Source organism: Echeneis naucrates, chromosome 22, assembly GCF_900963305.1.
Source record: "Echeneis naucrates chromosome 22, fEcheNa1.1, whole genome shotgun sequence".
Lineage (NCBI taxonomy): Eukaryota > Metazoa > Chordata > Actinopteri > Carangiformes > Echeneidae > Echeneis > Echeneis naucrates.
Window position 1 is genome coordinate 10,336,315 of NC_042532.1, and position 27,987 is coordinate 10,364,301.

Below are 27,987 nucleotides of genomic sequence, written 5' to 3' on the forward strand. Positions count from 1 at the left end.
TTTATAGCGTTGGTATCTACTTACTTTGATAAAATTGGAATTTGCATGCGTTGGAAGCATTATTTCTGAACATGTTGTTGAACTACAGAAAATAACAGACTCTGAACTAATTACTAACACGTTTTTTCCGTCATTACAACTTCTCTGTCGTGTAATCGACAGTGAGCATTAATAGGATGACTGGGCACATTTATATCAGCCATTTCCTCATGGAAAGCCGAGGGAAATAATGGCAATTGGCAAAAAAAAAAAATGCAGGAATACAGGGTCACAGGCTGAAGTGTGTGTGTTGCGGTCAGCTGCTGGTCTGTTGTTGCTACATTAATTCTGGAGGTGTGGATGATGCTCAGGGATGCGCTTCCCTTCACACACCTCAAACCACGTGACCAGCAGACGCACAAAGCGCAGCCTTAAAACCGCCCGCTCCCACAAACATTGCACATGTACACAAAAACACACGCACACACACACACACACGCCCAAGCGGCTGCCTGTTTGCGCCTACTGTAGTTGACACTGACAGTATCCGGAGATAATCATCAGAACAACAGCTGATATTTCTCACTGGCCTCCAGTTTGCCTGTAAGTGTTGATGAAGACTGAACGGCTTCACTTTTGGTGTTTTTGCGTCATGGATCGATACAAGTGCTGAGGAAATCAAGGTATGTTTTTTTTTTTCCCCACTTCCTAATAATCCTACTTTTAAAACACTTTTCCCTCCGCCATCGAGCAAATTTCTGTTTCAATGTAGCAGTTTTGGTTGTTTGTTTTGTTTTGTTTTTTTCTTTTGCGTTTGTTATTGATAGTATTCTTGCTCCACCTTTGCGTAAAGCTGTAATCCAAACACAATTTGTAAATTGAGCTGTTAAAATTAAGCGTATATTGTACAACATTGTTCTTATGCTTAAAAAAAAAAACATTTTGCTCCATGCATGGATAATGAACATAATGAACATCATTATCAACATCAACATGTAAACGGATCATTGGACATGTATCTGCTCTCTTTACCCTGTTTCTCCCTTGATGCTTAATTAATCCAATGATTATTGAATTAAAAAAAAAAGCTTAATGCTTAATGACCTCCTTTAATTAATAAGAAAGCCCTGGCTGTCCTATATACTTAATGCAGTGATTTCCCCCGAGGCTGGACAGGTCTGTCATCAACTGTTCAGTTTCCCACTATTGTCTGGGATGCATCTGCTCTAGAGTCAGCTGGCTGATGCACAGATTCTTTCCAATACATCCCAGCAACAAATTCGATTCATATTAATAAACATTCATGGCACATAGTGCATGCTGTCATTATTGCATCTGCTGTATATCATTGATTTTTTTGAAGGAAAGATATTTTTTTCTTCGTAGATGTGCTTTTGCGTGGCTGCAGTGCCGTCTCATCACCACACACCTCCCCACTGAGCATCTCCACAGCCACGAACCAGCCATGAAGCCAGCTCTTCACAGGATAGCAGGGACCACAATGAGCACGATAACAACAGGTGTCCAGTATCTCGGCTCCAATGATGCCAGTTATGATGACCCCTCCATCGACTTTAGTCTGACTAAGAACAACTTCCACTCACAGAAACTTCACTCCGCCTCCATAGCTGACTCCCTCCCTGGACTCGTCCCTGGAAACAAGGAGGTCATGTACAGTGGCCTCTCTCCCATATTCCCCACCAACATATCAGACTTTCTGCTGGGTAATGGCACGTCTGTGGAGAGTGGAGAAGTGGCACAGTGTGGAGAAGACTTTGTGGACAACATGGAGTGTTTTATGATTCTGACTCCTGGTCAGCAGCTTGCAGTTGCAATCTTGGCTCTCACTTTGGGAACATTCACGGTGCTGGAGAACCTAATGGTGCTGTGCGTGATCCTGCACTCACAGACACTTAGATCTCGGCCCTCCTACCACTTCATTGGCAGTCTGGCTGTGGCTGATCTAATAGGGAGCATCATTTTTGTCTACAGCTTTCTGGACTTTCATGTCCTCCACAGGAAGGATACCCCTAATGTTTTCCTCTTCAAGCTGGCTGGGGTCATCGCCTCTTTCACTGCCTCTGTGGGAAGTCTGTTTCTCACTGCGATCGACCGCTACATCTCCATCCACAGACCCTTGGCGTACAAACGCATTGTCACAAAGACTAAAGCAGTGATTGCTTTCAGTGTGATGTGGACGATCTCTATCGTCATCTCGTTGATGCCACTGCTGGGTTGGAACTGCAAACGTCTCAACTCTGTCTGCTCAGACATCTTCCCTCTAATTGACCAAAAGTACCTGATGTTCTGGATCGGGATGACCAGCATCTTGGTCCTGTTCATCATCTATGCCTATATGTTCATTCTCTGGAAGTCCCACCACCACGCTGTCCGCATGCTGAGCCGCAGCTCCCAGAGGAGTGTGATTGTCTACACTGCAGAGGGGACAAAAGTTCAGACAGTCAGGCCTGAGCAGGCTCGGATGGACCTCCGTTTGGCCAAGACCCTTGTTCTGATCCTCGTGGCCCTCATCATCTGCTGGGGCCCGCTGCTTGCCATCATGGTGTACGACCTCTTTGGGAAAGTGAACGACTTCATCAAGACTGTGTTTGCCTTCTGCAGCATGTTGTGTCTGCTCAACTCCACTGTGAATCCTGTGATCTACGCCATGAGGAGCAAGGACCTGCGCAGGGCCTTCCTCAACATCTGCCGTGTGTGCCGGGTCGCGACACAGACTCCTGACGCCAGCGCTGAGAGTGACTGGAACAGCAGGAGTCTCAGAGGAACAGTGAGTGGGGCGGGAAAAGATGGAAACAACCGAATAAAAGTAGCACAGGTTACCGTCTCTGGAATGACTGAGACTTCTACTGCAGAGCCAGTTTAAAAACCATGCTGCTCTGGTACAGCTGTGAAGTAGAGATACTGTAGAACAGCGGTCCCCAACCCCCGGGCTGCGGACCAGTACCGGTCTGTGGGTCTTTTGAACCGGGCAGCGCAGAAAGAATAAATAACATACATTATTTATGTTTTATTTATTATCTGAATCTGAGCTATGTTTTATTTTGAAAAATGACCGGATTCTCTCCGTTACATCCGTCTATGACTCACTCTTGAGCTTGTCTCGGTCACGTGATACGTTACCGCTAAAATTAAACCCACAAGCTAGCGAAATTATTAAAAAAGGATAGTTTATTTGTGAAGGGGAAAAGGCCCAGAGGGGACAGAAGAAGAGCCTGTGACTTCCATGAAAAAGAAAGCTGCATTTAGGTTCGGGGTCAGGGGGCAGAGAGGATGTTACGATGACGCTGCTAATAGCTGTAGAACAGCGGTCCCCAACCTTTTTTGTGCCATTGACCGGTTTAATGTCAGACAATATTTCCACGGACCAGCCTTTAAGGTGTGGCGTATAAATGCAACAAAATAAAATGATACGATCGGCATAAAAACTGTGCTATTTTCTAAATGTCATAATAAACGTGAATCCACTGTGCACTCGTATGCAACTTTATTAGCAGCGTCATCGTAACATCCTCTCTGCCCCCTGACCCCGAACCTAAATGCTCAAGAGTGAGTCATAGACGGATGTAACGGAGAGAATCCGGTCATTTTTCAAAATAAAACATAGCTCAGATTCAGATAATAAAAAAAAAAACATAAATAATGTATGTTATTTATTCTTTCTGCGCGGCCCGGTTTAAAAGACCCACGGACCGGTACTGGTCCGCGGCCCGGGGGTTGGGGACCGCTGCTGTAGAATAGCCCCAGTCCTGCTCATCCACTGTTCTGTGACTGTGAAATGTGCCAAAATATGACAAAATATGAAACAAACCTGATAAGAAGCTTGCTTGAGAGCTAAAACCTGTAATATTAACATCAGTTCGTGCTCGTCTGTCTTTACTCTGCAGTTCAGAGGTGGTTTAAGTTGCGCAAGTCTCATCAAAATTCCAACAGTAAATAATATAGTCACATTCCCAACAACCTGCTTTTCTGTGACTGCTGTTAAGAACACTAAATACCTTGTCATCTTCGCTGTAGTTTGAATGTGCAGGATCTTTTTTATTTTAACAGATTTTAAGGTTTTTAAATATGAAATTTTCTGTTGTCCTTCCAGTTTTTTTTTTCTTAACATTATGTCGTAGCAATATTGTGGCAGTAATCTAAGATAAAACTGTATCTGACTTCATGCAATATGTCAGTTTTAAATGACAGTGCAATGCTTGTAAGTAAAATTAGCATCTCATTTGTGATATGGATTAGCTATTGAAGATTTTCTCAGATCATGATATTGTGCAATCGGGCAGTTGTTCAAGTCTATAAAATGTTGTTTTATTTATAAATTTTTTTTATTGTACTTTGCAGAGTGAAATGATGAGTCATACTTTGAAATATGCTATCGATCAAATAAGAGCTATCGTCTACAGTGATTTGGTAATATTATATAGCTGCTAATTGAACATCTGGTTATGAAAGAGTTACGTCATTTTGTGAGAAGCCACACTGCCATCTTATTGTGAGGTATCCATTGTGCCACTGTGCTCTGTAAATCTGTGTGTCCGATAGGACATGAGTTGAATAAATATAACATTTTCCAAAATTTTTTCATTAAAATCATTGTCACCATGCTTGATGTGTTTTTTTTTATGTATATGTATAAATGTATATGTTTGATATGTGTGTGTGTGTGTGTGTGTGTGTGTGTGTGCAAGCTATAAAGTGGCTTAAATAATCCAGTCACAGAGGAATTTTCTGTTATGTGGTTTGGTTTGGGTATTTTTTAGCCCTCAAGAATTCAAAGATTCTTTTTTTTTTTTTTAGTTTTTAAGGGTGCAGAGTTCTGAACATTCATTTAATACTTTGTGATATGGATCAGCTAGCTATTGAAGATTTTCTCAGATCATGATATTGTGCAATCGGGCAGTTGTTCAATTATATAAAATTTTATTTTATTTATTGTGAGGTTATAAAGGTTATAAAGCTTATAAAGCCTCCTCCAGATCTTTGAGCAGATGGTAACCTGAGTTCAACCACACTTGAACACTTTCTTTAGTCGTAATACGGGTTATCTCTTTAATCAGTTTTGTGGCCCACTGAATTGGGAGCAACTGGTTTTCAGAGTGAAATAAACTCTGAGATGTGTGTTTTCTGTGTAACACTGCCCTCGTATGGAGATGTAGACACATTGTTTTTTTTTTATGTCGTGTAATTATCAGACTCATGAATGGATTTGCTGTCGCTAAAACACTAAAGTGATGCTGTAAAGTCAATCCAAAGCGTCATGGAGGTGATGAAGTGAACCCTTCTTTCGCAAATTGGACTTTCATTCCACAACCCAGAATGCGTTGCGCGCACTCTTTCACTCGTGACGTCAGGAGCCGGAGAAGCCGACAGCCTCGTATCAAAAACAAGCAGCTAAGTTGCGTTAGCTAGCAGCCGACATCTAACGGCAGACGGTTGGCCTGCCGCTGCCGATCCTCGCTGCAACTTTGGGGAAACAACTTTTACAGCAAGACGAGTTGTTGAAGGTTGTTTGTTGTTGTTGTTGGAGACACCGACGCTTCCCCCACCTCCGTGAGGTAAGAGGGAGCTTTATGTCAATATAAGCCAGAAGATACTCTCCGACCGGTGGTGGCCAAAGCTAACGTTAGCTTTGTTTTCTTTTTGATAATTGGCTAGCAATCCCCGCTAACGTTAGCCCGCTAGCAAATGTTTAAAGGCTCGCCTGCGCAGTATGACTAGCATGAACCCCCCGAGCCAAAGAAACTAACACTGGAAGGACAATTCACGCTGTAAATATCAAGAAATGCAAATCAAGTAGTAGTGGCTAGCAGTTTGCTGAAATACCTGATGGCATCCGCCTCATTATTGTCTTGTTTCGGCATTTCTGTACCCCCTTTCCTCCTCCTCCTCCCTTAACAAACTAAAGTCATGGCGTGTGGAGCCACCCTGAAGAGGACCATGGATTTCGATCCACTGATGAGTCCTGCTTCACCCAAGAGACGAAGATGCATCCCGGTTTCCCCGTCGTCCTCATCCCCTAGGAAATATCTCAGCATGGAGCCCTCGCCATTTGGGGAGTCATCGTCCAGACTTAGCGCAGGTAATGTTACTGATGTTGTCCAGGTCGGGCCGTGGGGGTGATCAGTCAGGAACGAGCAACATGTTGAGCACCATCAGAGCAAAACGTGAATCAAGTGTGCCTTTAATTTATAGAGTTTAGCAGTGGGACCCTCAGATGTGGAAGCTGTTTAGTCTTTCCTGACAGTCTTTTGTCTTTTTTTTTGGCTTTCTTTTGTCCCTCTAGAACAAATCCTCAACAGCATCAAGCAGGAATACAAACGCATTCAAAAGAGGAAGCATCTAGATGGAGGCTACCAACAGTCAGACTGCTGCTATTCTCCAGAGTCCCCATCACAGTCGTCTACTATGAGTGTTTCCAGCATGCCAGGTTAGCTGTGAAAGGCCCTTCTCACAGGATAGACTATAAAAGAATTACTGTGACATGTATTCAAGTAATTGCAAATACTAGATACACGCTGATTCTTGGTTATTGTTTTTTTTTTTTTTCCCCAACTTGTGCAGGAACGTCCTCTGGAGGTGTCTCTCCTTCTAGAAAAGAACAGCCATTATTCACCCTCAGACAAGTTGGAATGATCTGTGAACGCTTGCTGAAAGAAAGGGAAGAGAAAGTGCGGGAGGAATATGAAGAGACCATGACCTCAAAATTGGCAGGTTTGTACAGTCTCAGTGAAAATTGTGTGTTCTGACTCAGAACACCACCAATCAAAAAACCAGTTTACAGAGGAGATTGATGGATGTATTAAGAAAAGGAGCACATCATCTGTCCCCTACACCTACTGGTGCTGATAAGAAGGGGTTAATAGAAATCTGGATCAAATCATAAAAGTTTGGGTTCAAAAACTCCCAGTGAAGTAGAGAAATAAAAATAGCTTTTCCTTCAGTTAATTACTGTATATTGTCTAATTAAAAACGCTATGAAATGTAAAAATTCTAAGTTTGTTGCATTAAAAAGCAAGTTTTTTATTTTTTTTATTGAAAGGATTGAAAATTGTCCAAGTTCATTAAAGTGAGGAATTATTTCAGCTCTAATATGTAGTTGCCGTATTAATAGTGACTGTAATGGGAATTTGAAACATTCATTTTTATACACAATTAGTGTAGTTAGGCAGTTCAGCCTGTGGGTTAAATGCATTTAAAAAACAGAGCCTCTATATCATTTCTAACATTGAGTTTCTGAAATTTTCAGAACAATATGACACCTTTGTGAAATTCACACATGATCAGTTGATGCGACGATTTGGGGAGCAGCCCGCAAGCTGTGAGTCGTTTTATTTCATTTTAAATTATTTCCACGTTGCTGTTCCATTGGCAAACTGTACGCAAGAATGTCTTGGATCTCAATTTGAGCTCCGCCTTTGAAGTTTAAAGTAACAAGTCTGGTGTCTGTATTTTATTTCATCCCCAGATGTTTCCTGAGTGTGGCACACAAACCTCTGCAAGACAGCCTTTCTCTTGCTGCAAGCTATCATGTGATATGAGGAAAGGAAAAAAAAAAAATCATCATTGTAAGAGATTCAGTTTAGCTAGTTTAAATGAAACTTTTCTTACTGTGCCATATTTCTGTCTTTGGGCAAAGGTTTATATGAAGCTGTTGTCAGTTGTTACCACTCTGTTGTAAGCAACTAGGTCCTAATGTAAATGAATGGACCCTATCTCCAGTGGCCTATGTTCCTCCTGCTGTACATGTATCTACAGTTATCTCACTTTTGTAATGATTCCCGGCATTCCAGGCTTTGTCACACGTTTGTTTGTTACATGTAAATATGATAAAGCAGTGTAGTTTTAAACAAGGTTTGCTGGTCAATCTGAAAGGAAGTGGAAGATGCACAGCTGAACAGAGAATATGTTTGCAGTTTGTCCTCTGTTCATTGCTTTTTAAATTTAGCATAAAGTGGGTGAAATTTTTTTCTTTTTTGAATTTTTCCTCTCTCCCTACCAGTGTTTTATTTATTTTGACTTGTTTTGCTGGTATCACTTTGAAACCAATGTACTTATTGAAAAAAAAAATAATAATAATCTTTTAAGAGTTCAGACTTTGTATGTGGGACATTTTTGAGACTATGTGGCTCAAGTAAAGCCAAATCGTCAAAACGTTGTAGGAATTCAAACTTAACATTGATATGTAACATCAGAGCAAGTACGACCCCCACCCTCAAAAATTTATTTAGATCATTGAGCATATTACCGGATATTGGAAGTATTTGGTTCAGCCAAATGCAACAATAAATGTAAGTCAAATGTGAACCATATCTTTTATTCGAAAATATTGTGAGATACAAATTCATGTCACACCTGATAATTTCTTCAATGAAATGGAGTGCAGATCTTGACTTTCTTGTATCGGTCAGCAGCCTCCCCATGTGAGTCGAGCCACGTGATCAGTCTTTTGCTTGGTGGACTTGATGAAGCCCAGAAATTCAAGCTCTGATACTGCTTGGATGAAACGAGCACTAGAGATAAAGCTGAGGAACAAGAGTTCTCAATTGTGGGTAAAACCATCAAAAAGTGAAAACGAGAGTGTGCGTCAGCAAAACCAAAATGCTTGATGTGTCTTCAGAGCACACACAGCACTTAACAGCAGCATGAGAGCCTGACTACTCTAAAGTTTCCATCCCAAGCACTGTCTACATTTTATATTTGCTTCCAAAGCCTGTATCAGCTTACACTACAAGACACCCTGGGAAATAATCCAATGAAGAAAACAAAGTGAGTATTAAAATGGAGGAATCATGATGGGACAGAAACATGTACGTAGATAAACTTGGGGGAAGGATACTGTTTGACTTCATCCACTTTCCCGAAATTCTCAGACTCTGGACCGTTACCCTCAGCTGCAGAAACCACAGTGGCATAGGCCTGAAACCAAACAAATGTTTCTGTGCATGCTGGCCTGATATTCTATAGTTCAATAACACACATCGACTGTCAAGATCAATTAAGACTTTTCTAACTGAAAAACAAATGCAAAGTTGAAAGGTTGTGTCTGTATGATAACTCACTTCAAGCCAGTCAAAGAGGTTTATCAACCTGCCGCACTCAAGATGAAGCTTGTAAGCGATGCAGATATCAGGAGCAGCATTCGAGACAGATCCATCCTCAGTCTTCAGGTTTTCATTCTGTAAAGGAAAGTCAAAGGCCTAGTACAAACAAAATCTGTTTCAGTGTGATTAAACTCTACTTTTACAAAGACAGTCACATGTACCTGAAGGTAGTAGTAGGGGCTGCTGAGAGCAGCCTGAATGGACATGCGAGGCGTTGCGTTGAGGTGGCGTCTCACTGTGGCAGATGAGCTGTAGTAACAGACTTCATTCAGTGTCTGAGACTCTGGGGGAGACAGGTGATTCCTGCATGGGAGAGAAATGGCTGTGAAATAATTTCTACAATATTTCAGCCGTTCAGCAGAGTGAGAGGGTAATCTGTTCTACCTCACTAAACTATCAATCCATTCAAGGGTTTCATTTCGTAGAACCTCAAATGGACTCAGCTTCTTGGCTCTCCGAGACTCGTTCATCTCCAGCAGTGTCTGGAAGGTGGGACAAAACACAATTTATGTGTCCAAATATTACCAAACACGAAGGAAGAGGAGAAATCTTCCAAGTGAATTTCACACTTCTGTTACCTTCTGTAGCTGGAAGAGATCTGTTTTCTTCTGAAGAGTTTTGACTGGAGAAATGATACTCTCTCCTTCACTTTGGGCCGTTTCACCAGCTGCTGCTGTCAAGAACAGAACAAAAGAATTTGCAAGGAGGGACAGGTATTCATTATGTTTCCATTGCCTTTTCCATCACTGTTAATAATTATCCAAGGCAACAGATTATCTTGAGGTGAATGTTAACTGATGGAAAATGAAGAATCTGTAAACCAAATTCACATTCCCCAGTTTTACTACTTACTATCTAGCTGCTTGAATTTGGTGAGCAGTTCCTCCAGCTGGACATGAGCCTTCTTCATCTTCTTTGACTTGATAGGCTGCAAAATGTCTGCACACCTCTGGAGTAAAGTGACCAGCTCATCTTTCGCCAGCATCCTGGAAGGAAAGCCACAGGAAGTTTACGACTGAGGGGTACTGGAGCGTCTCCAGTGGGTAACCTCAGACAAATGTTCTATTTGGTCCCAATGAGGAGTCACAACAAACCAACATCAAATCAAAGTCACATCAAACTTTAGGGCCCTTTCCATGCGTGCTTATTTGTTTCCAATTTTCTTTTATCACTTAAAGGCTTTCTTTAACGTTACATTGCTATAAATTGTAAGTAAGTCCCTGGAACCAACTCTAATATATTAAAATATGTATACAGGGCAAAAACCGTCTGCATGAGAGCTCTTGTACCTTTAACGATTTGAGAGAGGGACAGCTCTAAGCCCTCAGGGATTTAGCAGGAATGTGCCTCAAAGTCCACAAGTCTGTGAATGTGGAGAGTGGGATTGGGCCTAGGCGGATCTTAAAACAGCGGACGGAGGCCGAAGATTTTGATTTTTCGAGACTTGTGTCTATTTGTTGCTCCAACCTGGAAATGTACAAATTAATTGTCAAGACTTACTTGAGAAGTTTCATGGCTGACTGGTAATCCTCATTCTCCCACACATCTTTCTCAAGGCATATTAAATGTAGCTCCCTGATCTGCAGAAAGACTTCAGTGTCACATCAAGCAATAAATCAAAGTGTCAGAATGTTATATTGTATAGACATGGAGCTCTTGCCTGTTTACCGAGGGGGTACCGAGGTAATGCAGAGGTCAGAGTGTGGAGACATCTCAAGATGGGATAATAGTTTTTGTGGTATTTGTGAAGGTCTTTTATCAGCCTCTGACACACATCCTGAAAACAGAGATGATGACTTCAGGTGTTAGACTGGTTTTAAACAATGTGTTCAGGAGATAAAACAAACAAACAAACAAACAAACAAGTCCACACCTTTAAATGAGTGTTGTCCTGCAACAGCTTGGCCTGTTCCTTAGGTTCCTGCTTCTCTAAATACCTGTGAAACACATAACATAAATTACTCTGGATTTAAAGACATTTGCGAGGGTAAAAAAAAACAAAAAAGGAAACATGAAACATACTGGACCCAGATGGAAAAAAAAAAAAGCTGTGTGTGTGTGTGTGTTTGTACCCCTTGAAGGATGCCAGCTGTCTAATCCTTTCCAAATTGTGGTGGTTGAGCTGCATCACGTTAAGCAGAGACTCCTCCTTGTTACAGCACAAAACACTGAGGGGCTGGGTATGAAAGTGTTCAATCAGGGCCAGCTGCATGGAAGTCAGAAAAGGGATTCTGTCTCACATGTGCACATCACAAATTACATTTTAAGACAAGGTGGCATGCTGATGGACAGTATACCTGCACGCCCTTGATGAAGTTTCTCACTGAAAAATCGTGGTAGAGGAAGATGCTGAGCAGCACCAGCATCACTTTACTGTTGAGCTTAAAAGGTAACCAAGGTGTCAGGATCAACTGGAAACATAAAAAAAACAAACCCCCCAAATTAAGAAATTTAAAACAAAATCAAAGAGTCTAGGAAAAAAAGGTATTATCTGATACTGAAATGTGTTCAACCAACTGTGCTTGAAAATAATAAACAAAAAATTCAAATAAAATAAATAAAGAATCTGTATGTACGATGTTTTTTTGTGTGTGTGTGGGGGGTGAGCATCTACCAACATAAATGGATTCTAATAATTTCTGCACAAACACCTTAAAATAAGACTCATTGTGTTCTTGCTAGCTTAGCAACCTCTATATGTCAACATCAGGGCAGACCCATTCCCCCGGGGAGCACCATGTTGTGGTGTCATGTTTCCACAGTGGCCCTGAACAGACAAAGCAAACACTGACTCTAGAGAGGGCCTTCAGCACTTTTTCCATTACCTGAAGGACACTGCTCTCCTACATATTTTGATAAGGGTTATGTTGGTTGTAATCTGCAACCTCACCACTAGGTGCTACTCAATCTCACACATGTACCGTCACACAACAAAGGTAACAGCACTGATGAGAGGGCTGCTATGCACGTATTTATTGTGTTTTTTGTTTACAGAGGACATAGACTTTAAAGTTGAATGACAAAAAAACTAATTCCGTTTTTGAATCAGGCCACTCTGTATTCAATCTTATAAAATTAACTCTTTATTAAATCTTACAAACTTTCAGCAATAAATTTTGCACTTCACGACAATAGAGGCAAGTGACAAAAGTGAAATATCTCCGCAGGTGAGTTTGTTTTCTCAAGGTCGAGAAAATAAAAAACTTTATCTGACACCAGAAATGCAAACTTTGTACTCAAGACAGCAACTTTGTGATTAAAAGTTAATTATATTCATCTTTAATACTTAAAAAGTATCAGATGAGCTGAAGGAGGAAATCTCTTATCTAGCAAGTTAAATAAGATTAATAAAACACTACTTTTAAAGGTTCATTGTGCACTAAGACATAGCAGTGTGAATCAGCCTTAACAACAGCACCAAACACAAAACCGCTGTCAAGTACACTTGTACTAAGAAACTGTGATGTATTTAAAGATGTATTGTGTGTCTGGGTGACATTACCTTGTCTATAACTGTAGCCAGGTGCTGGGTGCAGGAAAGTGATTGGAAAAGCTCTATACACAGGAGGGAGGATACGGAGTGAGGCAGCATGTGTTGGATGGTACTGGGTGAGGTGGCGATACCAAAGATGAACAACAATGGAAGACGATCAACGTAGCGACTAGGGAGGAGAGATAATCAAAAAGCTGTTTCTGTCCACTGAACTCTCCATTCAGATTCACATATTTTCAAGCAGGTGATAGATCAGTGTTTTCTCGGAAGGCGATTTGTTATACAGCTAGCTTTGGTATACACAGGAAGGTGGCAAGAAAGGGCGACTAGTTTAAGATCATTCATGATTCTGATAAAGTGCAGAGGCACTAATGAAACAAAACTGCTAAATTCAGGAGTATTTACCTGCAGATGAGTATAAAGTCTTGAAGGACACTCGCATTAAAAGCCTCAAAGTCTTTGAAAATAACTACGATCGGAGGCTCCTGTTGATCATCTTTGGCTGGAGAGCTACGCTTTTTTCCAGGAGTACCTGTGCTGGATTTCTGTAACAGAAAAAACAGTTTTATCCAACTTTTTTTGTTGTTTTTCTTTTGGTTAACTAAGCTGTAAATGTAAGAGCAAACTGCCTTATGGTCTCACCCTTGTTCTTGTACTGTACCAATCACAGAGCGTGCTCAGGGAACAGTGTGCACTTTTGTGAAGCTGAGCAATGGTCTGCTCAGCTGTCTCCTCTGCCTGTTCCTCATCATCCACGGACACAACTGCGCCCATTAACCTCTCCAGCACCCTCTTCATCAAATGCTTCAGTGCTAAAATGATGAAGAATAAATATGAACATTAAACTTGCACTCGCAATTGTTTTGGGGGTACATGACATGATATTTTCCAAGCCACTCTCTCTACCACTTTAAATCCTAAGCCATGGCAAATACAGCCCTGAGGGTCCCTCACCTCCACACTCCTTGGCCTGCACAGAGGCCACATGAGGAGTAACGGACTGCTGGAGCAGCTCAAACAGACTCTGGAAGGTCATGTCATGATCCGGGACATTCACACCTGTGGGGACATTATAGAAAACAAAAGCAGACAGAGGGAATCAAACCATGACAGATCAGGATTAAAAATGCTCTCAAAGGTAGGCGTGAATAAAGGGAGTGGAAATGTTTTTGGAATCAGCTACTGAACAACAGGAGCCCTGGCATTACCAAGGACAAGGGCTGCTGTGGGAATCTCACTGGCTCTCATCTGCGATGCCCAGTCGCTGTGCTGACGAGCAGAAGAGCACTTTTTGGTGAAGTCCAGCAAACTGTCCAGAATGTTTCTGTTCAGTTCATCCTGTAAGATCTTACCCAAAATAAATATATCATAAATGATCAAATTTACACCTCATAAGAAACAGCAGGTTGTGTGTGTTTTTGTTTTTTTGTGATATAGAGTAGAGATGTGCTGTGTGGCATGTTGACATGTTACCTCTGTCTCAGTTTTAATTTTGTCCCAGAGATCTTGACAGAGTTTGAATCGCACTTCACTGTTTTCAGCTCCCTCACAGCCATCACTGAAATAGTCCTCTGTGGACAAAACATAGTGTGATTGTTTATTATAGGACAGTCTCTGCTCAACACATTCAAGAAACAAAACAACTCACCTAAACTGAGAGTCTTCTTCTTCTTGGCACTTGGCTTGAAAACAAAACAGCCCTGAAATATCAACGGAGATAAGTGTGTGATAGTGTGAGTTGACAACAACAACAACAACAAACAACGATGAACTGTGAGACGGCGGTACCACCCTGAATAATAAAGTAATAATGATAATAAAAGTCAGAATCTAACTGTACCTTTGACACGGAGGAAGTGGCCATGTCAGCATGAGCTTCAGGACGGGGGTCGGTCGGGTTTGTGTCTGGTTTACAGTAACATGATCTGAGAAACGACGCTTGTGTTTGACGGGATAAAGGGGCTGCTGCTTTCCCGCCAACATGACGTTTACGGAAACGGCTGTGTTCAGCCAAGGCACGCAGTTCATGTTAATGCGGGGTTTAAGCTTTAAGTTACCGAAAAGTAAAAATAAGAGATAAAGACTTGGGTAGCCATATTAGAAAATGCCACGCATGGCCGCTGTGATTCTGTGGGTAGTGTTTAACATCGCGTCTGTCCGCAGTTTTAGTCGCGGTTGATTTTTTCTGTGCTTCAGCACGTTGCAGCTCTTAGCCACGCCCCCTCCCGCCGTCTGTCTGTCTGTCATGGAGGACAAACGTGCAGAGGCAGTGAGATTATGAATATTTAAAAACGCAATTACGTTATGTGTATTTGGCCAATATTTGTACTGGACAAAATTAAAAATTTAAGTGCTGAATGTCACAATGAAGAAGAAAAAAAAAAAACGTATTTTCTTAATTATTTAACTCTTTTTTTGGTTCAATTTTCTTGAGACTATTTCCTGTTAAAATAACAATATCGACCAAAAAGTGAAAACTGACTGCTATTTAAAGATTTCCTTTGTAGTATTGGTAAAAAAAAAAAAAAAAAAAAAAAAAAAAAAGTAGAATTTCTCTAATTTGTTTTCAGAAATTTGGCAATGCTCATTTATGGATATGGAAAACTACTTCTACTATACCGAATATTCATATAAAAATGAATAGCATCTGTCCATGTTAAACAAACATATCATGTCACAGCAGGACAGTGCACAAACCTGTGAGTCCTGATGAACAAATGTTAAGCTGTTATGGAAATAATTAAAAAACAAATAAGAGCATTAAAATAAGGAAAAATGTTCGTAACACAAAAGAATCTGCTCACATTGTTTTTATAAAAAAGAACCAGTAACATTTTATTGAACACTTTGTGGAAGACATGTAAATATTACAGATAGGTCTACTAGTGTTGAAAAAGGATAAAATAAATACAAACAGAACTTGAAATCCCATAGGGATATATAAAAACATAGTTTTTCTTTAAAAGTCTCCATTTAGCAAAAAAAACAAACAAACAAAAAAACAAAAACCAAAAAAAAAAAAAAACATCTTCAGTACTAAGCATAAATACAAACATGTTTCTAAAATCTATGCCCTATAGATTACCTGGTTATTATAACTAACATACATACTTAAAATCATCCGAGACATTTTTTCATTAAGTACAAAATAGGCCATTTCATTATCATCTGTGACCATTACTGTTAACAGTTGGAAATCTGATGCATTAACAAACAAACCATTCTGCAGCATAACTTCTCAAATCCTGAGTGAGATTGAGTTGAAAACAAAATATTGGGCTATGATCCACTATAAAGCCATTTTTTTATAATGACTATGGGCCTCATGTCTTGTAGCTGCTTTAATAAAAGATCAGCACCATCTGAAAAAGTTTTATCCATGACAATCTTGACATTGCTCACTGATTTGAGATTTAGGGGATTTCTGAAGTCAACAAGATTTTCACAGCCTCTAAATTCATCTGTAATTTTACCTTTCATAGAAGATTTCTGTTTGTGAGTTTGTTGTCTTTTGGACGGCAGTTCAGCACTAGATTTGTCATTTAATTTCCGTTTGGAAGAGTGCGTTGACTCTGAGGTTTCTAAGAACTTAAGGAAGGAGTCCTCTAGTCCTAAAGGCTTAAAAGATCCTGACATGACCATGTCATCACGTTGTTCTTGGGCTGTAGGGGTACCAGGATTTGAGTTCTCTCTTGAACTGTTAACAGTTGAACGGTTCCTTAGGGTCTGCATCCTTTCCTGACAAGCTGGTGTTGGATGTACAGGTTTCCTGGGACGGCCTCTTTTGGACGCCCCTTCTGGCCCAGTGGAAGCTTGGGATTCTGCACTGTCGTCGTTGGACAGCTTGCTGTCTTCTTGGCCTATTCTGTCCAACACCTCCTCTGTTTTCTGGTCACTGAGCTTTTCACCCTCTTCTGGCTCTGTCTCCTCAGAAGATGAGCTTGATGCGCCCTCTGACTTGTTTGCATCTTTGAATCTGGCACGCGAGTACTTTTTGCAGAAAATGAACTGACTCCGGTGGTCTTCAATGTATCTCTCTGTGAGGCCATGAGTGGTGTAATGCTTAAATATATTTCTCTCGGCCCGCTCCACTGCGTCACAACCTATGATCATGCACGGGTACTGCAGGGCTGACTTCTTGGTGCACATAGCTGATGCCTCCTCGTGGGATTTTAGTGTTGGTTTTCCAAAACTAGTCCAGTGTTCAATGGACTTCCCTTCTTTCTTTTTAGTGTTTTTCTTCTTCATTTTAAATTTGTTTTCTACATTCTCCTTCCCATTACCCCCTGGAAAAAGCCCTACCGATTTAGTCCTCCGCCCATCACTTGTCTTGGGATCATAAACATAATCATGCTTTTTGATCAGGTGACGGAGGAGGTTTGATTTTGTAGTGTAAACGCGATCACATCCGTCATACTCACACCTGAAAGTTGGGTCTACTGAGCCACTCTCAGAGATTGCAATTTCCTTGTGGTAATTCTTTATATGTTCAATGTATTTATCCACAGAGTTGAAGGGGAGCGCACACTCTGGCCGGTCACAGTTGAAAGTCCCTATGGTCATGCTGGCCATCATAGCAGTAGCTTTGTCTCGGGTGAACTTGTGGAGTAAGAGGTAATGCTGCACTAACCTTGTGATTCCCATGAACACCCTTGAACAGTTTTTCACTTGACACCGGACTTCGTTATCTTTTCCTATGCTTGCATCACTCTCTTGTCCATTTTTGACACTGGTCTTCTCTGGATCCGTTTCAGTTTTATTGGTGGGCAGGAATGCCTGATGCATGGCCCTGTAATGCAGAATTAAGTTTTGCTGGATGGTGAAAGCAGCAGTGCATCCTTCATGAACACAGCGATATGGTCTATATGGACTGTAGGCATTGTCTGTATCACACATCTTGAGGCTCAGCCTTTTCTGAAGTTTCTCTTTCCTCTGAGATTCCTCCTTTGTTGGTGTGTTTTTGGAGCTGCTGGGTTTCTCTGGAGAGGACGAAGAAGATGCAGTAGGAGAGCTTGACATTGGGTCTTTTGCTTTGCTCAATGCTGCATCAAATTTTCCTCGCTGTTCCTTATCTTTGCCAACTGGGCTGAGTTTGTCTTTTAAATTAGATTTCTGTTTCACATCTGGACTCTGGTTTACAACTGCCACGTTCGGCTGCTCTGGGATTCCCTCAAGAACTGGCCCCACCTCGGCGTACGACCCGTCACTCAAATAGTTCTGGGGAGATGGTAATCTTGTAACAGTCAGTACCTCAAGTGTTGAGCCCTCTTTCACTACCTCTCCTGGTGATGTAATATGATCAACTCCTGGATTAGTTTCATCATCTGCAATTGCAATGTCAACTGGTTCTTGTTTTATAGGCGGTATTACAACTGCTGATTGTGTTGTGCGATTGGCATTGGGATCGGTGGTTGCACGTTGGTTATTGCATGTGTTATCCTTGTTGAGTCTAAATGCACGCCTGTTTCGAGCACTGATCCTAAGCTTCTGCATTTCTGCTTTTGACAATCGGTGGACTTTTTCATAGTGAATCCTCAATCCTGTCGTCCGGGTGAATGTTTTGGGGCAAATCTGACAAGGATATGGAGACAGTTTGGATGGTGTTCTTTTTAATTCCTCTATCATTTCATTTGAGAAATCGTGCATTTTACACAAGTGTTTGAACAATGCCTCCTTTGTCATGAATGAATACTCACAATCATCCTGGTCACATTTAAAAGGTTTAGGTACCTTTTCAGGTGGTTTGTCATCACTTTTGCTTGGGAGCTTGCCCTTTTCTATTTTAGAGGCTTTATCACAACGACTGGCATTTTGCTCTAAGGACAGTGCATTTCGCATCTTTTCTTGAGCAGCCTCAATCAAATCCAACCTTTGAAAGGCATGCGAAATTTCCATCAGATGATCCTCCTGATAAGGTACAGCAAGACCTGGATTGGCCAACTCGGCTCCCTTCTCTTGTTGGTTTTCAGAGGAAACTGTGAAGGAGTTAGAATAGTCCATTATATTGGTATTTTGGGGCTCTTGCTTCAATGCCATAGGTGAAGTTAAAGTGGTCAAGCTACAAGATTCCTGTGAGAAATCACCATTTGCCATATTATATATTGCTCCATTTGTGTCAGGGACATGAGGATCATTGAGAAAATCAAGAAAAGACGTTGGCAGATCAGCCGTCAGGTCGATCTCATCTAAAGGTCTGCACTGCGAACGTTTAGATAAGTGACCTCCGAGAGATTTGGTGCTAGTGAACTCTCTGAAGCATCTCCTGCAAATGACTTTGCCATCCTTAATGATAGCAGGCCATTTGGTTCGCTTGCTCAACCTGCTGCGCTTTCCTTTCTGCACATCGGTTTCACTACTCTTTTCATCAGTGGGGTTGGTTTCACATTCAGCATTAGGGCAATCCTCTTCATAAGGGAAATCTGTGTGGATTACACTATGTGGGCTGAGCATGCCCTCCCCAGAGTTGTCAATCTGCTCATAAGCTGGAGTTGACATATTCTCTGTTTTAATGATTTCAGTTGAGGGTTTCAAAACAACTTGAGCCTCTGGGCTGAGACATTTCATGGGACTCTCAACTGATGAGCTCTGAGGAAGACACGAGTTCTCACTCTGAGCATACGGAGTATGGTAACTTCTTTCAGGGAGGCTGTCAATTGTTGAGATAGTGTTTCCATTATCCAACTGTCCTGTCATACTCGTACTGTTTTTTCTCACTTCTACACCTTCTCCACTACCCTCAGGATGCATAAGTCCATACTGATGTCCTCCATTATGCATTTGCCCTCCATTATCAAGCATCAGAGAACTAGACACATACTGAGACATCAAACTGGAATCTGAAGGAGCCTGTGACATGGTAGGACTGTGTATAGCTGCCATCGAATGGTCTCTATCTGCTGGGAGAGAAGCTGTGGTCTGATAAGGGTCTGTCTGCCACTGAGGATAGCTGCGGGAGGGGTACTCATTCATGTTGAAGGAATCTGGATAGCAATTATTCATGGGAGGTGAAGACCATGATTGGGACATGTCTGATGGCATCTGCATGCTGGGATTGTTTGGGGTTCCCCATGATGGGTAGAGAGAAGGGTTCACCATTGGAGTGATAGGCACAGGGTCCATTGATCCAGGGTAACACTGGGCAGGTGAGGTTGAACATCCCACTGGGTAATCCATCTGCTGCATCCCGAGTTTGTTGCATAGTACTCCTGGCTGATTTGGTGGCCTGTTTCCCGGGTTCTGAGACTGATTTGGTGAGGATGGCCCACTTGGTGCCTTTTTTGCTGTAATTTTGGCCACTTTGTTATATTTCTTTGCTAACTTCCAGTCTTCAAATATTTCAGGGTGTTGCTTCTTCACATGCCTAGACAGACTTTTGTTTGTACTGTATGCCCTTGTACAGTCATTATATGGGCAGCAATGCAGGTTTTCTTCGTTGCCAACAGTAACAGCAGGCATACAGGAGGGATATCCTTGCAGCAAGGAAGGAATTTCAGTCTTGATTTGACTTGGAGAAATTATCTGTGGCATTGCTTTTGGAAACTCATTACTTTGTGTATTATTTTGCCCCTCTTCCTGCTCACTGGCCACAGGGTTTGTTGCACTGGGAGCAGGATATTCAGGAGGAATCTCACCCTGCCCAGCTATATTTTGATGTACATTAGGAGCCTCTGGTGCTGGTTTCACATCAGCTGAAGCCGCAGTGGGATTTGTCAGTGGAGTGTAGCATTTCTCTGGTTCTTTCATTGCAAGCTCTTCCACTGGGTTCAGCATGCTTTCAATCGAGTGTTTCACTCTAACAGGACCAGACTCATTGGCAATCTGTGGCGATGCGCATGGTGATGTGTTTTCCTTTGATGCTTCCGTCATACAAACGTCTGAATTAATCCTGTCAGGGCAAACAACAATAGCAGATGCATCGTCTTTGGGAGTATTCTCCAGTGGTGGGCCAACATTTGGAGTGACAGGCGGGTTTTGAATTGTGATGGGCAAATTGTTCACAGCCTGATTTGTACAATGATACTCTTGGTGAGACAAGAATTGAGACTGTGAGTAGAATATTTTGCCACAGTTATCTGTTTGGCAGGTATAGGTAAGGTAATGCTGAGCCTCATGGTCATACAGCAAGTAGGCCTCGCTGAAAACTTTACCACAGTTAGGAAACATGCACTGGGCCTTAAATTCTGGATGTGTTTTTCTATGCATGAGGAGCTCAGAATTTGAGTTAAAGTTTGCCTTGCAATCCAGCTGTATGCAGATGTATGGTTTGCTGCCACAGTGCATCTGCAAATGATCATTAAGATGTCTCACATTAACAAACTGCCGTCTGCAGTACTGGCATACCACTTTCTGCTTTTGTATCTCTAAAAACCTCATGGCCTCTTCATCATCCTTGTGAGATCTGACGTGAGCCATGAGGTTACGGAAAAATTTGAAAGCCTTGGAACAGTTTTTAACAGGACAGAAACAGTCCTGACTTATCTGAGGGTCTGATGTTGTTTGTTCTATCTTAACAGGAGATGCCATTTGGTCCCCAGTTTGAGCTTCAACTTTAACTGGGCTCATGTTTGTCTTGGCAGCAACCTTAAAATGTTTGGATGGACTTTTAGGGGACTGAGGTGGTTTGGTTACTTTCCTTGCAGCTTTCATTGCAGCTAGTCTCTCCTTGCAAGATTGCTTTACATGTGATGCTACATGTGGCTCTAAAACCTCCCTACTTTCAAAACTGTCAGCACATATTGGACAAAGATATACTCCATCTTTGAAATGCTTCTGAGCGTGGCGGACGATTCTGTGACCCAAGAACTCCTTGTCACACAAAACGCAATACTGCATGTAGGCTCGCCAATTTCTAAACCGGGCAGACACAAAACCCTGCTCCCGAAGTTTTTTAGCTTCTCTGTTTTTTTCTCTTTCATCTGTGATTTCATTGAGTTCATTTGTAGTGGTTAACAGGAAATCCTCCAGGTCTCTGTATTCAGGGAGCTTACCAAGTGCACTTTCCACCTCTTGTTCATCTGTGTCATTGAGTGTGTCAATAGATGACACAATAGCTGCCTCCTCGCCCATCAGTGCCAAACAGTTGCGTTTCAGTGTTTTCCAGTCCCAGAACTCTGGATCAAAAGGCCACTGTGTCTTCAAGGCCAGCAGTAACTCGCAGCGTAACGAATTGGGCACTGGTAGACTCCCATCCTCCTCAGGCTTTTGGTCAGGTTCGTTGTACAGTGACTCCACAGCGTAATATGAGTCGACGGTAGGCTGGAGGAGAAACTCGGTCAGCTGGCATGCACGTTTAACCTCTAAATCTGTTGGCAATAGGCAGGAAATAGTCTTGCAGATGGTCGATTTGCTGTCCTTATGGTCACTGGAGGTCATTTTTAGAGCTTGAATGCACATTTCCACACACACTGGAAGCCCCACCTCTCCAACCTACACAAGTAAAAGAAAAAATGGGTATGATTTTCAGGACATTTAATCATTTAATCAGTGTCTCATTTAATCAGGAGACACACACTGTAACTCATTGGTGGTGTGAATAATAATGAATAACTGCTGTCATTTAAAAATGTGTGGGCCAGACTATTTTTCTTACCTCATTTTGGATTACTTTGATGAGAAATAAAATGTGACAGACACTTCTGCAGAGAAGAGCCATGTCTTTGCTTTGCCCAAGAAAAGCATCCGCAGATGACTCTAAACGCATGAGTAGCTTACTCCAGAACAGCGTGAGTTCCCTAGGAAAACGCCAAAATTACACAAAGAAAAATAATATTTAGATGAATCGATCATTCTCTCTACAAACCTTAGAAACTAAATAAAATAAAAAGAATGTTAATGTATTAATTCCAAGTGTGTTGTTTTTTCATGTCTATAGCCCAAAAGTAAAAAATATTCACTTTACTATATTGCATCAAAACAAAAAGCAGAAAATCCTGACTTTGGAACATCAAATGTGTGTTTTTTCTCAATTCTCATCCATCAATTTTTCCAGAGACACATACTTGTATTTAACTTGATGTAAAGCAGTTTTTCAGCAATTTAAGCGATTTTTCTGCGATTGTTTCAGTTTGAATAAAAGTCAATGGCATCACAAGTAATAACAACTATACTTGGGTGTTCTAAGAGAGCTCATTTGAAACTTACCAGGCGCAGTAAACATCTCCTTGAAGGAGCTGTCGCTTGAGAAAGGCAGAACATAAGCAGAGAGCTCCTTTCTCATCTCCTTCTGACTCCAGGTTGCAGATCATTTCAAGGGCATCTTTACAGTCTATTGACGCAATCTGAAAGAAACGGTGAATGACACAGTTAGTATTATTACCAATATTGTTATACAGGGTGTCCATGAAGTCTCTTTACAACTTAAAAAGAAATCTTACAAAAGCAAATGAACAGACAAACATGTGGAAATTATTACAAAATGAGGAGAAGCTATTAAAGGTATTTTGCCTCATTTAATACACCTCTACGTGGGCACCATTAGTTGTATGAAGCACAACAGGACGGTACTCGATTTCTTGCCATGATTTCTTGCTATGATCATCAGTGAACTTTTGCTTTAGGTCAGTGATGTCCTGTATCTTTGTTTGATACATATCTTTAACATAACCCCACAGAAATAAGTCCAGGGGCGTGACATCTGGTGAACGAGGTAGTCAGGGAATCGGGCCATCCCTTCCAATCCACCGGTCTGGGATTGTTTGATTTTGGAACCCACGAACATGCAGTCCCCAATGTGGTGGTGCCATGAACGATTAAAAACTTTGATAATCACTGAATACATACAACAAATCTGATTAAGATAGCTCATCAATTGCCTTTGTCAACAGTCCTTTGCTTTAAATGTAATATTTATTTTAAGGCGACCTTTTACTTACAATTATGTTCTATAAAGTACACTAACACTTAACAGCTTAATTATTTTGCTTCCCCTAGGGTTGGTTATTTTAGCACTGTAATACTCATCCAACAACTGTGTTGCAGTGTCATTTCTTCACCTCTTCCATTAGCTGATCTTGACTTTTCGTCATGCAGATGCAGAGCAGGTACGTTGGTTTGAAGTTCCCTTTTCCTTCATATCCCGGATACTCTGAGCACATCTTTGCAAGGACAGCAGCCTTATCAACACTGTTCACTTTGATTAGGTGCTTTATTCTCATGTTAAGAAGTGTGGGACCTTCTAACTCAAGATACTCGTGAACTAAGAGACAGACAGAAAAAAAGAGGACAAAATATGGGAAATGCAATTACAACAGATCACATTAGTTACAATATAATTTGAGTTTTAAGGAACAGACAACTAACCTTGCTCAATTTGAGGAATTTGATTGGACAGGATGCTGCTTAGTGTGGTGTTGGACCAGACGCCATCCTGCTGCGCCAGAACTGCGAGCAGGCAAAGCTGTGTGCTCCCACTTTCTTGCAAAAGGCTGTGTGCCAACTGCAACAGAACACAAATACATATGCAGTCCCTAAATTAATAAAATACCAGTGACTCATGTTTAAAATGTTACAGTTGGGAGTCTGAAATAATTGTTATGACAATGTTGCTAAAGTGAGCAAGTATCATATTCTAGTAAAGAGAGCACACAGACCCTGACACTTCAACCCATATGTTTTTCTTTACTTCAAGCCTGAGAAAAAACAAGTTCTAATTACAAGACAACATTTCATTGCTTATCACTGCAAGGATAAGCCTCCAAAAAAAAGGAGCGGGGGGGAGAGAAAGCACCAACAGCCCTGGGGATACTGACCTTCATGGAGGACTGAAACTCCTCCCATAAGGCACCAGGGACATGGTGGGGCAGTAAGAGCAGCAGCTCTGCACAGCTCCTGTGAATCCAACACAGTCATTTGTTAAAGGCAAATTTAGGTCAAGGATGTGAACACTCTCCACAAATTAAGGGAAGTCATGCAAGAATAAACTATTCACAGAAGGTCGAGCTGTAAAGTCTGAGTGGTGTTTTGGAAATGTAACAGTTGACGACCAGGAAAAGTGATGGTTATAAATCAGCAGCAGCAGCGACACACTAACATCTGTCAGTCTAAGCGTGGGTTTCTTATTAAAGACTCACTGTTCTTAGCAATGCTGGCAGTAATATAAAAAAAACAATAAGCATTTTGCTCATAATCAAAATCAGCATTGATAACTGATATTTATTCAACTTACACCTTACATTAACATATACCTTCCTTGAAACTAATAATTCCTGTGCCTCTCCCTTCATCGTGTTAGTGCAAACTTTACTCTGCATCTCAACCCAAATATGCTGAAGCTCCCCAAGAGGTAGCCTGGATTTTTATCCTTTTCTAGAGCCTTAAGGTCTCTGCCTTCATCCAAGCAAATTGCTCACGTCTGTCCAGCAGACTATTTGTAGAGTATTTACAAACTTTTTACATTGAAATTCCCTTTCAGTTTTCAGTAACTTTTGGTTAATCTTACCGCCAAATATGGCACGTATTTTATTTAATTTACTAAACAGATTAAAGTGAATCTCTGGAAAGCCTCTAGATAAGATAAAACTACATCAGTGAAATTACAAAGCAAACTAAATGTTACCCTAACCCTTTTTTGTCAATATAACTAAAACTTAAGGTAGATGTTTTTATCAACATACAAACTCTGTGTAATGTAATTAAGTTGTAAAATATGCTGCAGAAGATTTTGCTTTAAAAAAGTATTTTAAAAATATAAGAGAATTAATAAGAATGATAATAATAATACATTTTATTTGTAGAATACTTTTCAACAGGACTGCGAGGCGCTTTACAGACAGATAACAAAAAGTGCAAAGGCACAGATAAAAACGTGCTCAAATACAAAAGTTAGGTGCAAAAGAATAACATAAATTAAATAACATTTAAAAAAGCAGTGAGAGTGTAAAGGCAAAGAAAGAATCAGAAAGACGAGATGAATGTTACAAGTTAAATGCGGAGCGGAAGAGGTATATTTTGAGTTGAGTTTTTAAGGAGGAGACGCAGTCACATATATATTGTGGGGGGGGTTAAGGCAGGATTCAAGAACTATTATATTCCTTGATCTTCACTTCAAAATTTCTACTCACAGTGCTAACTTTTCAAGTAGGAGTGGTACGTTTTCACATTCGGAGGAGAGACAGGAGGCAGCCTTAGCAAAGCTGAGAATGGCCACAGTGTAAACCTCCAACAAAGGCAGTGGATCCTCATCAGTTTTCCAACGGCCAGCATGTTCCACAAGGACCTAGAAAAAAGTTTAAATACTAAACTGAGAAACACTGATTATGTACAGGTTTAAATAAAGGACAAGTGCTATAAAAAAAATATACATCAACATTTGTAAAAATATGGTGTGTATATATATCTATGTATATAGATATATATGCAGTTTGTTATTTTTTGGGGGACTTTTAAAATGGGTTAAAGACAAAATGAGACAAGAGTAAACTACATTTCCAGCTAGTCAAAAGTGGGGTTTGCTGCTTTCTATATATTTATTTCCTTCCTTTATATAATTGAAAATTGAATTTTTGAGTTTTTGGGAGTATCTCAAAGGATAAAACTACCTGTCTAGTGCCTTGACTCAGCTTTGACTCTGAGCAATTCGAGTTTTCATTTTCTATAGCACTGGTAGGTGATTCAATAATGAGAGGAAGCATGCTTTTCTTAACTGTGCATTTTTTCCTTCCAATACCATTACAATTTAAACAATTGATCTTTTTCCATAGTTCAGAGTTTATCAATAAAATAGGTCAAACTAATTTTGGCTTCATGAATGAAAGGGAAAAAGGTGTCATGAACAAGGCAGCAGATAGTGCCAAAAATCAAACCTCTTCAGTGAAACAGATTCAACAGATTTAACTCCTCTGTGCTAGAAATAATAATAAAACTATAATAACTTTGGGATGAACGCAATAGTTTAAGGCTTGTGGCTTCTTTCATTTTGGGATTCCACTGCAACTTTTAGTTTAATAAATATACTTTCACCAACTATTGAAACATTTTTGAGAGATAATTACAATGTTGATATACAATGATTATATAAGTTATACAGAGAGCAAGACAGCAACGCAACAAAGTTTCTTCCGCAGCTGCAAAAAAAAAAAAAAAAAAAACAGCCATTTTTTTTTTCTTTCCCCCCTTTTCCCATCACTCAGCTACACTTACACTAAACATGCATCAATGAAAGGTCCCTCCATTTCTTCCACACAGATATCAGTTCATAATACTACACATCCCAAATGCTGTTGTTGGGCTCTTTTGATTAAAAAAAAAAATCTCCACCACGACTTCAGTGCACAAAGCTACCGAGGATCGTCCCCCTTTTTTCCCTTAATAACTTTTAATCACAATGATTTTCTCGCAGGCTGTTAACGTGGTAAAGAAGCGAACCCATCATCTCGCCCTAACGTGGTGCAGTGACAGTAATCTGTGCTGCATCGCAGGTAAATGGAGACCTTGCATGATATTTACGTGGTCAGGGCAAATTAATGAGAAGGATGTGTAATGGAGTCAGTGACCACTGCCACACTTTCCCTTTTAAATCACTGTGTGAGCCAGCTGCTGACACATCGGCCGCAATAACTCTCATTCCCATTTTTTTTCCACTGCTATATGTTTAATACATACATCTCCTGTGACGAGGTTAGCCGGATTAATTAGTGCAAAAGGCCCGGGCTAGCACCTTGGGGGGGAAAAAAAAGCATTGATCTTTCGGTTCAATAAAGCAGCTTTCATGAAAGTAACTCATTTTTATAGCCACACAAAACCTAAACAAGTCTGGAAATGCAGCGTTAGGGCGTCTGGATGATATTTACTCCGGCGAATACAGTCCTTTATTTCAGTGCATATCAATGCAATCGCCCAGGAAAATCTCGCTAACGTAGCTACCCATTTTTTGCACAGCATGACCACTGCACAGGACAGGGGGACCCTGCATACCAGCTAGCAACATTCATCTGCTGCTAGCTATCTGGCCTGGAAAATGCGAGTAATAGATGCATAGTGCGCTTAGGTTGTTGCGACTTCCCGCCGTAGGGACAGTTACACTTTGCATATAAGTGCATGTCACGGACAAACATCACTGAAGGAGAAGCTGAAAACCATCGAGGAGTTTTTTCCCCCCATCTCGAAATGCCAGGCAGCTAGCTAGGCAAGCTAGCTCCTTAGCTACATTGTTGTAGCAAACGTAGACGCGCATCCTCGGCCAGGAAGCCAGAGGGGCTGCAGGCTGCCCGGGATGAGCAGCAGGAGAGCGGGGCTAACCTGGCAAAACTCCTGGCAGAAATGCAACGAAGCCTCCAGCGGAGACTGCGGGCTCTCCTTCAAAGCTGTGGTCAGACCCTGGAACCGCTCTCGGAGCTCCTCGATAGCTTTCCGTGTGTCATATTCCTTCTCTGTCTCCCCCTCCGCCATCTTCACAACAAT

General features: G+C 41.1%; 4 protein-coding genes across 6 annotated transcripts; 2 read left to right on the plus strand and 2 right to left on the minus strand.

Moving 5' to 3' along the window:
* Nucleotides 1-1,444: 1,444 nt before the first annotated feature.
* Nucleotides 1,445-2,863, plus strand: LOC115036187 (cannabinoid receptor type 1B-like). The gene has a single exon (XM_029494322.1). The coding sequence runs from the start codon at nucleotides 1,445-1,447 to the stop codon at nucleotides 2,861-2,863; it is 1,419 nt and encodes a 472-aa protein (XP_029350182.1).
* Nucleotides 2,864-5,358: 2,495 nt separating this feature from the next.
* LOC115035455 (akirin-2-like) lies at nucleotides 5,359-8,140 on the plus strand. The gene is made up of 6 exons (XM_029493275.1): nucleotides 5,359-5,552; nucleotides 5,903-6,076; nucleotides 6,281-6,424; nucleotides 6,559-6,708; nucleotides 7,244-7,315; nucleotides 7,463-8,140. Exons 2-6 carry the CDS (start codon nucleotides 5,905-5,907, stop codon nucleotides 7,471-7,473), a joined length of 549 nt encoding a protein of 182 aa, XP_029349135.1. The 5' UTR covers nucleotides 5,359-5,552; nucleotides 5,903-5,904; the 3' UTR covers nucleotides 7,474-8,140.
* Nucleotides 8,141-8,297: 157 nt separating this feature from the next.
* Nucleotides 8,298-14,548, minus strand: orc3 (origin recognition complex, subunit 3). Of its 3 annotated transcripts, none has more exons than XM_029493274.1 (20): nucleotides 14,432-14,548; nucleotides 14,240-14,291; nucleotides 14,065-14,162; nucleotides 13,800-13,938; nucleotides 13,546-13,650; nucleotides 13,234-13,403; nucleotides 12,997-13,106; nucleotides 12,601-12,760; nucleotides 11,396-11,509; nucleotides 11,171-11,304; nucleotides 10,972-11,035; nucleotides 10,759-10,875; nucleotides 10,599-10,678; nucleotides 9,951-10,084; nucleotides 9,677-9,771; nucleotides 9,483-9,580; nucleotides 9,260-9,401; nucleotides 9,057-9,173; nucleotides 8,834-8,913; nucleotides 8,298-8,507 (listed from the first exon to the last, which is right to left on the minus strand). In XM_029493274.1, the coding sequence occupies exons 1-20, from the start codon at nucleotides 14,453-14,455 to the stop codon at nucleotides 8,402-8,404; spliced, it is 2,139 nt and encodes a 712-aa protein (XP_029349134.1). In that variant the 5' UTR covers nucleotides 14,456-14,548; the 3' UTR covers nucleotides 8,298-8,401. The 3 variants fall into 3 exon arrangements, with proteins under 3 accessions (XP_029349134.1, XP_029349133.1, XP_029349132.1); XM_029493273.1 differs by having other exon boundaries at nucleotides 9,677-9,768; nucleotides 12,997-13,136; XM_029493272.1 differs by having other exon boundaries at nucleotides 12,997-13,136.
* A 1,027-nt stretch (nucleotides 14,549-15,575) lies between these two features.
* Nucleotides 15,576-27,975, minus strand: znf292a (zinc finger protein 292a). The gene is made up of 8 exons (XM_029494444.1): nucleotides 27,826-27,975; nucleotides 25,650-25,804; nucleotides 24,339-24,417; nucleotides 23,890-24,025; nucleotides 23,583-23,785; nucleotides 22,732-22,868; nucleotides 22,181-22,322; nucleotides 15,576-22,017 (listed from the first exon to the last, which is right to left on the minus strand). The coding sequence occupies exons 1-8, from the start codon at nucleotides 27,973-27,975 to the stop codon at nucleotides 15,871-15,873; spliced, it is 7,149 nt and encodes a 2,382-aa protein (XP_029350304.1). The 3' UTR covers nucleotides 15,576-15,870.
* Nucleotides 27,976-27,987: the final 12 nt, after the last annotated feature.